Raw genomic sequence first — 13550 nt, 5'->3', positions numbered from 1 at the left:
GCTTCTCCTTAAAATAAACATGTTTGGATTTCAGTACATGAACCTCTTTTTTTAGCATTTTGATCTTTAAATTCTAATTTATTTATTTATTTATTTTTTTACGCAAATGGTCTTTAAACTGCATATAATATGATACTTTAAGTATTATTTTTTAAATGAAATTCAACTTTAGAGACCAAAATGCAACCAAAAAAAAAAAGAAAGGGAACTAAAATGTCAAAATATATTAATGTGCCAATTACCCGGTTAACTAATTTACTTATATGTAATTTTAAGTTGATATGGATTTTTCCTTCTTTCTTTTCTTTTTCTTTTCCATAAGAAAAGTAATTTTATTCAAAAAAACCAAATTAACAAAGGACAACATTATTTAAGGTGTACGGATTTTTCGGTCCTAAAAATAATGATACTGATTTTATGTAGAAATTAAATTTCTGCTAGTACTTAATCACAAATTTATCTCTTTTTTTCTAGCTTTTAATTTCATCGGATGGAAAAAAGGAATAAAAAAATATATAATAATTATTTTTTTATACTAATACTCGAATAGATACAAATTTTTTTAATCAAGAATAAGATTAATTTATAATATACCTATCCAAATACATATAAACACGTATGCTTTTGACAAAAAATGACCACTGCAGTTTATAAATAATTTATTTGCTAGCCACATTCTCTACTTGTTAATAATTCAAATTCAAATTATAAATTTGTATTATATTTGATTTCCTGATAGTAAATGGATTATATTTGATATCTTACTTCGATGGCATTCACTTTGTCGGTTCTTCTGTGATGCGGGTCTCGGGTCCCAGATTCTTGGTCCAGGTTGTAATCCCGGGTTGCGGTTCCATTCCCCAATCCGAGCTTCGACCCTGTTTTGTATTTCAGATCTCAATCTCATTTTGTATTTCTTTCAAAAAAATTTATTGTTATAATGACTTATCTTGAAAATAAATAAATAAATAAAATTATATATAATATCATTAAATTTTGTTTAGATTTAAAATATTTTTAAATTTATATTATAACAAATAGTTTTTTCTTTTTTTCTTTTTTAAAGATATTATCTCAAATAAGTTGTTAAAATATGTTTGCATTCTGGAGGAGGCAAGGAGATAATATGAAGAGATACTTTTGCTTGGTCATTAATGGACAACTTTTATTCAACAAAATTAAATAAATAAATGAAAGGACAACTTTTATATTTATATTTATTTTTATTACTATTTAGGGAATTGGCAATTTTTATTCAAATTGAAGTTGGAATCTGGATATAGAGCAATATTTTAATGGTTTTACAGCTATCAGAACCTACGAATACCAACAACTTTGAATGAGCTGATGGATATACAATTAGCTTACATGGATTTCATTACTGGGTTAACGAGAAATCTCAATTGGCAAATTATAGATATAAACATTGTTGCCCAAATAATAAATAATTTAGATTGGTTATTTTAATTATTTTTTATAATTATTTGTTAAAAGTTCAATAAAAATTATTTATTAATAGTAGTTCGATATTTTAATTAAACTGTCCAAAAATATTGATTAAGTTGATAGTAAATCGTAATCTCAAATATTTTATCTAATCAAAGGTTTAAATCTTCAAATAGGAATTATGTTTGTACTCATTTCCTATATGGGAGCATCCTGTGGTTAATATATATATATATATATATATATATATCCAATGAAATATAATTTAAAATTGTATTAATTTTTAATTTTTTATTCATTCTTCTACATTATAATTAATTGATAATATAATAAATTTTAATTATTACCAATTAATACTGATAAATAATTAATATTAACAAAATTATGAAAAAACAAAAATAAACGACACAAGGACACCATATAAACTCTTTTTTCCTGCCATAATTTCCACATATTGGTATTTAGATTTTTGTTTGGTATGTAATCGCTTGCAGGACGCCCAGACTTGTCAATCCTCATCTTCTATTCTTGTGGCTTTCAGTTATTTATTTATTTATTTTGTTAACCATTGTCATGTTGTGGTTTACATGATAAACATGTTCACTGTTCGCAATATTTAAGATGACAAAATATTTCTCAAATAAATAAATAAAAGAACAATTTTTTTTTTTTTTTTTAGTTAAAAAAAAGAAAAGGGAAAATAGAAAAATATGATAGAAATAATTGCATTGCAGAAGGGTCCAGTATGACACTGGTATAAATTACTGTATTGGTATTTAAAGGTGATGGAGAAAGATGGGGTACAATGATAACCTAAACAAAATAAAGCTGTTATTCACCATAATAAATAAAGCTGCGATGCTGCGATGCTGCGATCCAACAAAGATGTCAATAATTCTCTTCCATCTCCATAATTATATTTGAAAACTAACCACAATAATTCAACCATATTCGTGTTCATCTCTCCCCTGGCAAATATTTTATCTAGTATTTCCAAAATCTCACCACTTTCATAACAAGGTTCTTGTAAAATTTTTCATCTAGTAAAAATTAAAATTCCCAAACTTCTGCTTACTGTCAACTTCAATTTAATTTATTATATTTAAATGAAAATGTGAAGAAATTACATGTTAAATTCCAAACTATAATTTATGAAAGGGTAGCAATACAACAAAAAATGAAATCTTGGTGGAGATTCAAAATTTTATCACAAATTAATATGAATAGCACCTATGAACTTCCTTACCATATATGAAGGAAAAAGAAAATCATTCATGAAAAAGAACTAGAAAAGAAAACTCTGCTGTTTCTTTACTTATTTTTTTCGGATAAATTTTTTTATGAATAAAAAAAAATTAAAAGGATAAAAAACTGGTATACTTTGCAGTCTCAAGTGTCGGATTCCATCCCCATCCACCCTGCCAATCTATATAAAGAGAAAATATGATTTAATGAAAATAATATATATATTGCTTCAATTATTTGTCTTTCCAAAATTTTTCCCGACACATGCTGGGATTTATTTATTTTTTTTTTTCCTAAAAGACGCATGCTGGGATTATGATAACAATAAAATTAGATCATATGCAGGACCCATCTTGAAAATGTGACTGAACAATGAAAGGACATTTATGGTCGACACTGACAACTCTATTTTGTCATACATAACCACAAAGCCACGTTGTACCACGCTATTGACTGTCTCGTTTGTGGACCCCATCTATGTTCAATAAGACGTGATCATTTATTTAAATAAACGTTTATCAATAATATATAAAAAAGTTATTTCTTCTTGTCACATTTTACATTCAATCGATTTCGACACCTCAATCCTGGACTTTGTCAATCCACTGAGACAAATATCATCAAAAAATCCGCATACGTAAAAGAAAAAAAAAAAAGAAAAAAGAAAAAATTGTCAATTCAATGATCATATATCCATGTAATAAAGTGGTGTTGGAAAAAATTGATCAAAAATCATGAAATATGACTTGATTCCTGAACAAAATAAGAAAATTCTTGTAAATAATTTAATAATTTTAGTAACTTTACTGATGTATTTTTAAATATTAAAATGCTTATAACAAATAGATAATAATGAATGAGCTAAAATGTTTTTGGGTTAATTACTGTTACTTTAAATGCATCAATAAAAGTAAAATAAATCTTAATGTGGGATTACGAAATGTAATTTTTTTGTCTAAGTGTATGTTTGGTTTATAAAATAAATATAGGAATAGAATTTATATTTTATAGATTTTAATTTTTTTATATTTGGCAAGTTTTAAATTTGACAATAGCTATTATATAAGAATATATAAGTTTCTATTTAAAAGAATAACAATTTTTTATTAAAATATCAAAATTTTTATTTTTATATTTTAATTTGGATAAACTTTAAAATATCTTAATTATATTTAAATTTAAATTGATTATCACATATTAAAAATATATAAATAAATATAAAATTTAATTTTTTAATTAATTTTTATCAAATTTGAATTTTTTGAAAAATAAAATATTTATAAAATTTAAATCTTAATTATAAATAAATATTTTTATTAAATATATAAATAGAAATTATTAATTATTTTTTTATTTTTTATTTTTATGAATAATTATTTTTATTTTTAAAGGAATGCATATTCTTGTATACCAAAACGTAGCTTAAGTTTTTTTTTAATTGAAAAAAAAAAAGGAGTAAAAAGGGGAGAGGATGTAATTAGAGCTTGTTTAACTTTTACAAAATCCCAATGTAAAATTATAAGCGATTGAACATTGACCCACCGAGAAGATTTTTGTTTAAGTTTTTATTCTTTTTTATTAGATTTTTTAAAAATTTTCTTATGGTTTCGGTGAGACATGAAATAAAAGTACGGTGGGTGAGATTTTTATTGATTTTCTCTGCCCTCCTTTCATTATTGATTTTTTAATTAATCAATTAATTTTATTATTATTATTTTTGAAATACTGATATTTTAGTTTCTAAATTTTTCATCCAAAATTACTGATATATAATTTTTTAGATTAATTACACTTTCATATTTTAGTTTTAAAATTTTACATTTTAAACTTTTTAACTTATTACTAATTTATTACAATATAGATCTTTTTAACTTTTATTAGCAGAATTTAACATTATTTTATATAATTTATTAAATTGTATTAAATTTAAAATTAATAATTATTCAAATGCAGCAAATTATAAAATTTCGTATATTTAACATCTTTTAATTTTAAAATCAAAACAATTCAATATCAATTACATAAATTATTCAGTTTTTTTAAAAAATAAAAGGGTATTAAAATACAAAACATCAAAAATAATTTTGATATTTTGAACTTGAATAACTTATAGTTTTAAAATTAATATAGCTTAATATTAATTACAAAAGAAAGCTGTTAAATTTGGTAGTTAAAAGTCAAATAAATTCAACATTAAAACAAATTGTAAAATTAAGTATCCAAATTATTAAGTTAAAAGGTTAAAGACTTAAATGGTAAAATCTTAAAAATTTAAGATATTAAACTACAAAATTCTAACTTTTGGGGTCAATATACATATAAATTATTTATTCCAAAAAATTATAGAGATTCAAATTGAAATTATCATCAACCTATATCTTGTCATTGAAATGTCTACAAAGCTACTTATATAGATTTTTAAACTCATAAAAACTTGACTACTATTATTTTGTTTTCCTCATATTTTAAGATATTTATTTTTCTCTTTATATCCATATTAATATCCCCTTCCATTTGAATCGGGTTCACCGTGTAATTGTACGTCATCCCAAATTGGACCCTCCATGTCAAATTTTTTGTCTCCACCCCTGCACATACCAGTGCCAGGTGTCTATGTGTATTACCCTAAAGGCCAGAGCATTTTTTTTTTTTGGAAAGTTGTAACATCACATATTTGAAACCTTGATGGTTGGGGCAAAAACTATGATATTGCACGTAATTATCCAATATATAGAATAAATATATGGTCGAACTTTATGGTATCAGATTCGTAATTGAGATTGACACAAAACTAGTGTTTATCAAATTTACAACCTGACATTAAAGTTTGAATCATGATTCTCGTGTTTGATTAAACTTCTGTTTGTTTATATTTATTTAGAGAACTATGTTTTTTTTTCTTTTTCTTTTTTTCTTTTTTTTGTGGGTGAACGATATTAAGAAACATAAATGCACGAAGAAATAATAATAATAATAATCATAATCCAATTGTGGTATTTACGTAGTTTAATTGTATTTGGAATCTATGTTAGAAGTGGTAAAAAATAAAATTGGTTTGGAATATGTGAAGATGATTCAGTAGGCTTGATTTAATAGTACAATCAATAAGAATACATCTTCAAGTCGAAGAATTAAACATCAAACTGGATAAAAATATCCCCTCCAAATTGAAACAATAAATAATAATAATAATAATAATAATAATAATAACAAGTTTTTTTTGGAAAATAATTAATTAGTACTTGGAGCATCTTTAGTGTAAGATGTGAACTTTTATTTATATGATATATAATTTAATAGTGTTGAAATTTATATAGTATAAATGTCTAATATAGTGATAGGCAATTCAAAAATTCTTCTCCTGGTGCCACAATGCAAAAAGGCTATTAATTAATCAACTGTTTTGTTATTAATTTTTTTTTTAATTTTTCAAAATAAATTTTTATAAAAAATTTTGCTTTTAAATAAAATTCACAACCTCCTAAAGAGTAGAGGTTTACCTTGATGATGGTTATACCATGCCAACTTAAAATTCACTCGACACATACATTTGCATGGGAAACAATTTCATAAAACAATGTTCATATTATTTATATGGTATGCTATTTTATTACAATTCATATCCCTGTTGAAAATGCTCTTAGTTTCAAGTCATGATCTATCCTTATTTTTTCTATTGTTGAAAATATTAATAATTTTCAATTTTCAAATGAAATTACCATACCATGCATATATAATCAATCTTTTATCAAGTTGTTTTGATGGATTTTACTATAGGAATTTTTATTTGTTCTTAAATTGTTTGAATAGATAAAATTTATATATATATATATATATATATATATTAAAATATTAAAATTTTTTAAAATTTTTAAATCTTAATTTTAAAACAGTTGAAAATACGGGTAAAAAAAATTCTGATCGAAAAAGACTATCGTAATGTCAAAATTATTTTATATAATATATATGTATATATATAGACGTACTAGTTTCAATTTCCACGTGATTATCCAACGGTCCATGTATGACCTTTATGATTATATATCTCTATATATACAAATGAATTGGAGGGCATCCAGGGCAAAGCCACCAACATGGCAATTATTGGAGATTTTTTCCACTTCTGCCTCTTAGTTTTACTAGCATTTGCCTTATCAACCACTGAAGCCGCGCAACCCAGTCACTATTCAGTGCCCTTTAACAGGAGCAGTTTTCCGTCTGATTTCATATTTGGAGCTGGTTCTGCAGCTTACCAGGTATATATATATATATATATTATTTATTCATATAAAATCTACATTTTATTTATATTTATTATTATTATTATTATTAGTACTTTAATTGTTATGTGTGTGTACATATATATTATTTGTGGTTTAATTTTTCAGTCTGAAGGAGCAGCACTGAAATATGGAAGGGGACCAAGTATATGGGATACTTTCACAAGAAAACATCCAGGTCTTGCTCTTCTTTGCTTGCTATCATGCATTTTCATTCTTGACTAGATAAACCATTTCAACTTTCCTTCCATTTTTCAAATGGATTTTTCGTGGAGGATTTTAATTTCCAAAATGGATTTCAACTTCAGAACATGAAAATTTTGATATGTAAATATACGTTGGAGAATTCATTTTCATTTTGGCCCTCTGTATATTGAGAATGGCTAAATTGCAATTTTGCATTTTATTTTTATCGGTCAGTGTAGGAGCTCCGACTAATGATGCATCAGAAGAAGTATAGTGAAAATTTGTTGCCTCCATCGTTCTTCGCTATCCTTACCGTCCATCAATGATAGATTTCGACATAAAAAAAAAAAAAAACAATTATTTTTTCATATAGTTTATTTTATTTTTTATTAATATTTTTAAATAGGGTAGTATCATATCCATATTACACTATAATAATAAAGACAAAAGAGGAAAAAATTTATTAAAGAAAGCTAACTCAAGCCACTTGGGGGGGAGGGGAGGGGACCAATTTGGATTAAACCATCTTGGTCCCTCTTATCGTATCGTTACCTTTATAGAGCATGGACCATATAATTATATATAAATAAAAATTTTATAGTGCAAATATTTACATGTTTTTATTTTGTGATCTTTGTAAAGATGAGAGTTTTTAAAAAAAATTATTATTTTTATGTTATAGTTTTGATGATGATTTTTTTAAAAATTATCGTTTTTACAGACATTTATACGATAAAAATGTACGGACATCTACATCATAAACAAATTCATTATATATATATAAATATATAAATAAATATACACGGTTTTGACAAGTACAAAATATAGATGAAGACTAATCATTTATAATTATTAAATTATAAAAATTATATAAATCTAATAACTGTGAAAATTATATCTCACGATCCCTTTCCATAATTCTTACCATATCATTTATATATATCTATATATTATAGATTTGCTATGAATTATGAATAATGGTAAGTATAAGATCTACAATAGTCAAATCACCAAAATATGTAAATCTAATAGTTGTGAATGCTCTTTTTTACAAATCTCTTTTTATAAGTTCTTTTTTATAAATTCCTTACCCCCATATATATATATATATATATTATAATTTTGCTATAAAGTGTCTCATGTAACCTGTTGATTATGATGAATTATGTAATTCAGTTGTATATAATTTATAGACATAACTAATAGACTATACGTAATTATGTAATTAGCCAGACATGTGTACTCACGTGCACTATTTTGAATGTACTGACGTGCTCCCTTGTTTATAGTAAAATTATGTACACATTAGATCAGAAAAATCTGACTTTAAAAAAATTAAAATTTCAAAATGAATCTATTGCCGGTCAATCATACTCAACTTTTTGTCTTGAATCCTAAATAACTAACTCTATGTACAGGTTTTATAACCCAGATCTCTCAGTTAGCTTTTTGTTTTGTTTTGTTTTGTTTTGTTTTTTTTTTTTTTTTGGAAAATAATCTCTCCTTTTTTATGAATTAAATAAAAAAAATGTTTAAGTGGTGAATTCTTAACAATTTAATGTAATAAATGAATGTTAATTTTAATTTAAATCTAAAAAATGAATTTGAAATTATTAATATTTGTCACAAAAATATTTCTTATTTAACAAAATCAAAGATTTTCCAATTATAGAAAAATTGTTTGTATATGTTAAATTGTTAATATAGACAATGTCGATTTGGTCCAATAGACGAAATCCTAGCGTTGATTTTTTTTTTTTTTAATATTTTCGTTTTGTTTGTTTCTGTGTTGTTCTCTGATTTCATTGTGTTTGTTGATAAATTTACATGATGGCATGGCAGAAAAAATATCTGATAGAAGCACAGGGGACATAGCTGATGATCTCTATCATCGTTATAAGGTAGGTTATATAGTTCTCGGTTATGTTATATAGAATTTAATTAAATTATAGTTATCCATTATGTTATATATTATTTAATTAAATTACTGATTATTAATATTCAACAAACTGAATTTATTACCTTATTTCACAACAAATGCAATTAAATTTTATTTTTGCACAGAGCGATATTAAACTGATGAAAAAGATTGGTCTAGACTCCTTCAGATTCTCCATCTCATGGTCTAGAATATTACCAAGTAAGATCACAAATTCAACATTAATATTTACTTTTCAAATTACATATGAAGTTTTCACCTAATTAAAAACTTTAATTAAATCATATATAAAATATTTGTTTATAAAAAAAAAGCATATGTAAAATGTGCATGACTTTGACTCTGCCAAAATGAACATATCTCATGTGGATCCCGCCCATGTATAGTAAATTATCTTCTGCTTAATTTAAACATATAATAACTGCAAAATGATTGAATCATGATATTTTACAGAGATATTTTGTTGATTAAATCATGATATTTTACAGAGATATTTTGTTGATTAAATCATGATATTTTACAGAGATATTTTGTTTTCTTGTCTGCTACAGCTGGAAAAGTAAAAGGAGGAGTGAACCACCAAGGAATTGAGTACTACAACAATTTTATTAATGAGCTGCTGTCCAATGGTCCACATCCCTCACCATCTCTCTCTTTTACTCAATTTATATAAATGAATACTAAAATTATTCACAAAATAATTTAGCTCCAATATACACTAATCATTGGTAATTTATGTATATAGGATTAATACCCTTTGTGACATTATTTCATTGGGATGTTCCACAAGCACTTGAAGATGAGTATGGTGGATTTAGAAGCGAAAAGATTGTGTAAGTGACAAAATGAGCCAAAAAGTGATAAATTTATAAACCCAAGATAAATCATGGTTATGTTATTACAATTAAAATTAATATTAAATATGAATGGGCAGGGAAGACTACAAAAACTATGCAGACTTTGTGTTCAAAACATTTGGTGACCGGGTCAAGTACTGGATCACCCTGAACGAACCGTATTCGTTTAGCATAAACGGGTACAATGGGGGTACATTTGCACCCGGTAGATGCTCAAGCTATGTGGGAAATTGTACAGTTGGCAACTCGGCCACAGAGCCTTATCTTGTGGCCCATAATTTACTTCTTTCTCATGCCGCTGCTGTCCAACTTTACAAGCAAAAATACCAGGTTTGTAACCAGTCTTTAAATAATTTTAACTCTCAGATTTAAATTAATATATGATTTTACCATTTTAGTGTTTTAATATTTTACTATATTAATATATGATTCAAAAATATATTTTTAAATTTTCAACTTTTAGAATAATTTAAAGATTAATAACAAACGTTTTGATGGTAAAATAAATAATCCACGGATGCATTTTTGAATACTCTCAACGAAAAAAACTTTAAACGCTAACGACAAGATTATGATGCATGCATTTTATTTTATTTTATTTTTTCCCAAATGCACTTGATGATTAGCTCAGAGCGGGTCCATGGGGACACATTATTTTCCTGCCGGCATTTTTTTTTCCCCCTTTTTTGTTTTTTTGGCTAGAAATGTACTTTATCACAAAAGTAGATAATTATTGAATTGCTCTGATTAGCGAAGTCTGTTTGTAAAATTCATGACATCGCGATCCAAGTTAATATTCTTTTATTATACAATTCGATATATTTGGTGACATAATTTATTATTTTTTTGGCAATATATTTGGTGACATACTTAACTGTAGAAAGGTTGACCCAAAAAATATAATAATAAAGGTTTTTTTTTTTTTAAAATAAAATAAATTAAGTGAAGAAAGGAACGGGCTAAACACCCTAGTCGTGCATATATATCACATTTTATATGAAAATACAAATATGATATCATATATGAAAAAATAAAATTCCTCATTTTACTATCAATGGTATCAAACTTTGACAAATATAATTATCCATACATATATATATATATATATATATATATATATATGTATATACAGGCATCTCAGAAGGGTAAAATTGGGATTACATTAGTTACCCACTGGTTTCAAGCAAAATATCCAACCAAGGCAAACCAAAAGGCAGCTTCTACAGTTTTGGAATTCTTTTTGGGATGGTGAGCAAAACATGAAAATTCCATCATCTACGAGGAATAATTTTGGATACTAATTCCCTAATTATTCATTTTCCTTATTATTATTATTATTATTGTAGGTTTTTGCATCCAATTACGTATGGTGACTATCCCAGAAGCATGAGGTTTTTGTTGGGAAGTAGGCTGCCTAAATTCACAAAGGCTCAATCGGACTCTCTAAAAGGCTCAATTGATATCCTTGGCGTGAACTATTACACAAGCAATTATGTGGAGGCTCATCGCTATACTACTTCCAACCATAGTTACTATACTGATATGCAAGCATCTCTCTCTGGTATGTTATAAAAACTTCTATATTTTGTTTGCCCAAATTATATTCATGAATATATTTTTGTATCAATGTTTTATGCAACTTCTAGTAACATATAAAATCACTTTCTTGCCACAGCGGTGAAAAATGGGCTCGCAATTGGTAAACCGGTACTACTCTCTCATTGCCGCTTTTATTTTGATTATGAATTTTGTAAATATAAAAATCTAGTACTGTTTAATTGGCCTTTGAAAATGTATACTTAATTATATGCTATTTCACTAACACCAAGTATGATTTGAATGGGTTTCACAGACTGCTTTGAACTGGCTTTACATCTATCCCAGTGGAATAAAACAGCTTATGTTATACATCAAGAATAATTACAAAAACCCACCCATCTACATTACTGAAAATGGTATTTTTTTATTTATTTTTTTTTTCATTTTGAATTGAAAAAGCTCGATGAATTGTGTTTATTAATTACCACATTTCTTGTCCAAAGTAAAGGTAAAAGTTATTTCTCTGCTGCAGGTGTTGCAGAGGCAAATAATAGCACCCTTCCTGTTAAGAGTGCCCTCAAGGATGCTGTAAGGATAAGATACCTCCATGGCCATCTCTTCTATCTTTTACAATCCATCAAGTAAGTACAAAGATTAATGATCATGCACTTGGAAACAAGTATAGTGAATTAGAAGTAATTAAAGAAAAATAAATAAAATTATCAATCAATATATTTTATAAATCAAGTTGATCTGATAATATTATACTGATATTTTATTAACTATGAAGAAGCATTTTGATACATGGTGGTTTAATTTTGCAGGGAGGGTGCCAACGTGAAAGGGTACTATTCATGGGCCTTTTTTGACGATTTTGAATGGGATGCTGGATATACCGTTAGATTTGGCCTAATTTATGTAGATTTCAAAAATAATTTGAAAAGATACCTTAAATACTCTGCGTATTGGTACAAGAGGTTCCTCCTTCACTGAAAGCCAATGATGATCGAGGCCAAAGTTTAAATAAGGAGAAAATCATCTTTCTCCACTATCTAACTATCTGAAACACTAAGAGATTTCTTATCTATTTTGTACGTGTATCTCTCAGTATGATCTCCTAGTAATATCAATTAATGGCTGTTTAGTTTAATATCTATCCCTTTCATCGTCAACTTCTTTTTAACATTCAGTTTTTCTTTTAAATGTGAACTTGTTTTATAGCTTTTTGATTGCTCTTCCATGCTATACAAATACATATATATAATCATTCTATAATGTAGACGTCTGCATTTTTTTTTATCATGTGAACGTCTATAAAAATGATTATTTTTGAAAAAAATCAAAATTGTTAATATTATTATATAAAGATGATATTTTTTTCAAAAATTATGAACATCCATACAATAAAAAACTACGGATATTTGTACCATATAATTGTTTTATATATCTATATTACATTTTGAAATACTATTGATTAATTTCCGCCATAAAGTTAATTTTTCCCACAAACACATTTCTCAAATTTTTAGATGAATTTTCCGTGCGTGTGATTATTCATATAGAGTACACAGTCTTTAGGCGGACGATTAATTTCTTCCACTGAATGCAACTATATGCCAACAATAAACAAAATAATAATAATAATAAAAAACCAAAAAGAAAAAGGAAAAAAAAAAAAAAACTCAACCACGTGAAAGACAGTGATGATGTTAAATTAGGAACCATTCTATCTAAAACCTTTATGGAGTTGTAATGGGAAAAAGGTATATGCATATTTTAACATTGCTCCATTGGAAAAAGACAAGAGAAACCCAATACGTGGAACACGATTGATTTTTGGAGAGATTCGGAAGTTAGCTGGCGTTGATTTTAGCACATGTTACTTTAAAAGCACCGAGCAATGCTAATATTTTTGGAGAGATTGGGAAGTTAGCTGGCATAGATTTTAGCACATATTACTTTAAAAGCACCGAGTAATGCTAATATACATATATATATATATATATATATATACACACATGTGTCACGTCCCGTGCAAAAGGAGTAAAACCCTTGAGG

General features: G+C 26.1%; 1 protein-coding gene across 1 annotated transcript; it reads left to right on the top strand.

Moving 5' to 3' along the window:
* Positions 1-6752: 6752 nt before the first annotated feature.
* LOC107404886 (vicianin hydrolase) lies at positions 6753-12642 on the top strand. The gene is made up of 13 exons (XM_060814847.1): positions 6753-6947; positions 7080-7149; positions 9000-9058; positions 9222-9297; positions 9648-9725; positions 9842-9929; positions 10031-10283; positions 11086-11201; positions 11300-11514; positions 11629-11660; positions 11806-11908; positions 12025-12133; positions 12317-12642. Exons 1-13 carry the CDS (start codon positions 6786-6788, stop codon positions 12483-12485), a joined length of 1530 nt encoding a protein of 509 aa, XP_060670830.1. The 5' UTR covers positions 6753-6785; the 3' UTR covers positions 12486-12642.
* The last annotated feature ends 908 nt before the right edge of the window (positions 12643-13550 follow it).

This window comes from Ziziphus jujuba, chromosome 1 (genome assembly GCF_031755915.1).
Source record: "Ziziphus jujuba cultivar Dongzao chromosome 1, ASM3175591v1".
In the NCBI taxonomy this organism is placed as follows: domain Eukaryota; kingdom Viridiplantae; phylum Streptophyta; class Magnoliopsida; order Rosales; family Rhamnaceae; genus Ziziphus; species Ziziphus jujuba.
This window is presented reverse-complemented; position numbering and strand designations above follow the sequence as displayed.

What these genes read in the sequence shown, in the direction of transcription:
- LOC107404886 (XM_060814847.1), top strand. Translation starts at nt 6,786, where the DNA reads ATGGCAATTATTGGAGATTTTTTCCACTTCTGCCTCTTAGTTTTACTA. An exon ending in TAATGAGCTGCTGTCCAATG is followed by an intron (nt 9,726 to 9,841) that starts GTCCACATCCCT and finishes TTATGTATATAG; the next exon opens with GATTAATACCCTTTGTGACA. An exon ending in GGCTCGCAATTGGTAAACCG is followed by an intron (nt 11,661 to 11,805) that starts GTACTACTCTCT and finishes TGGGTTTCACAG; the next exon opens with ACTGCTTTGAACTGGCTTTA.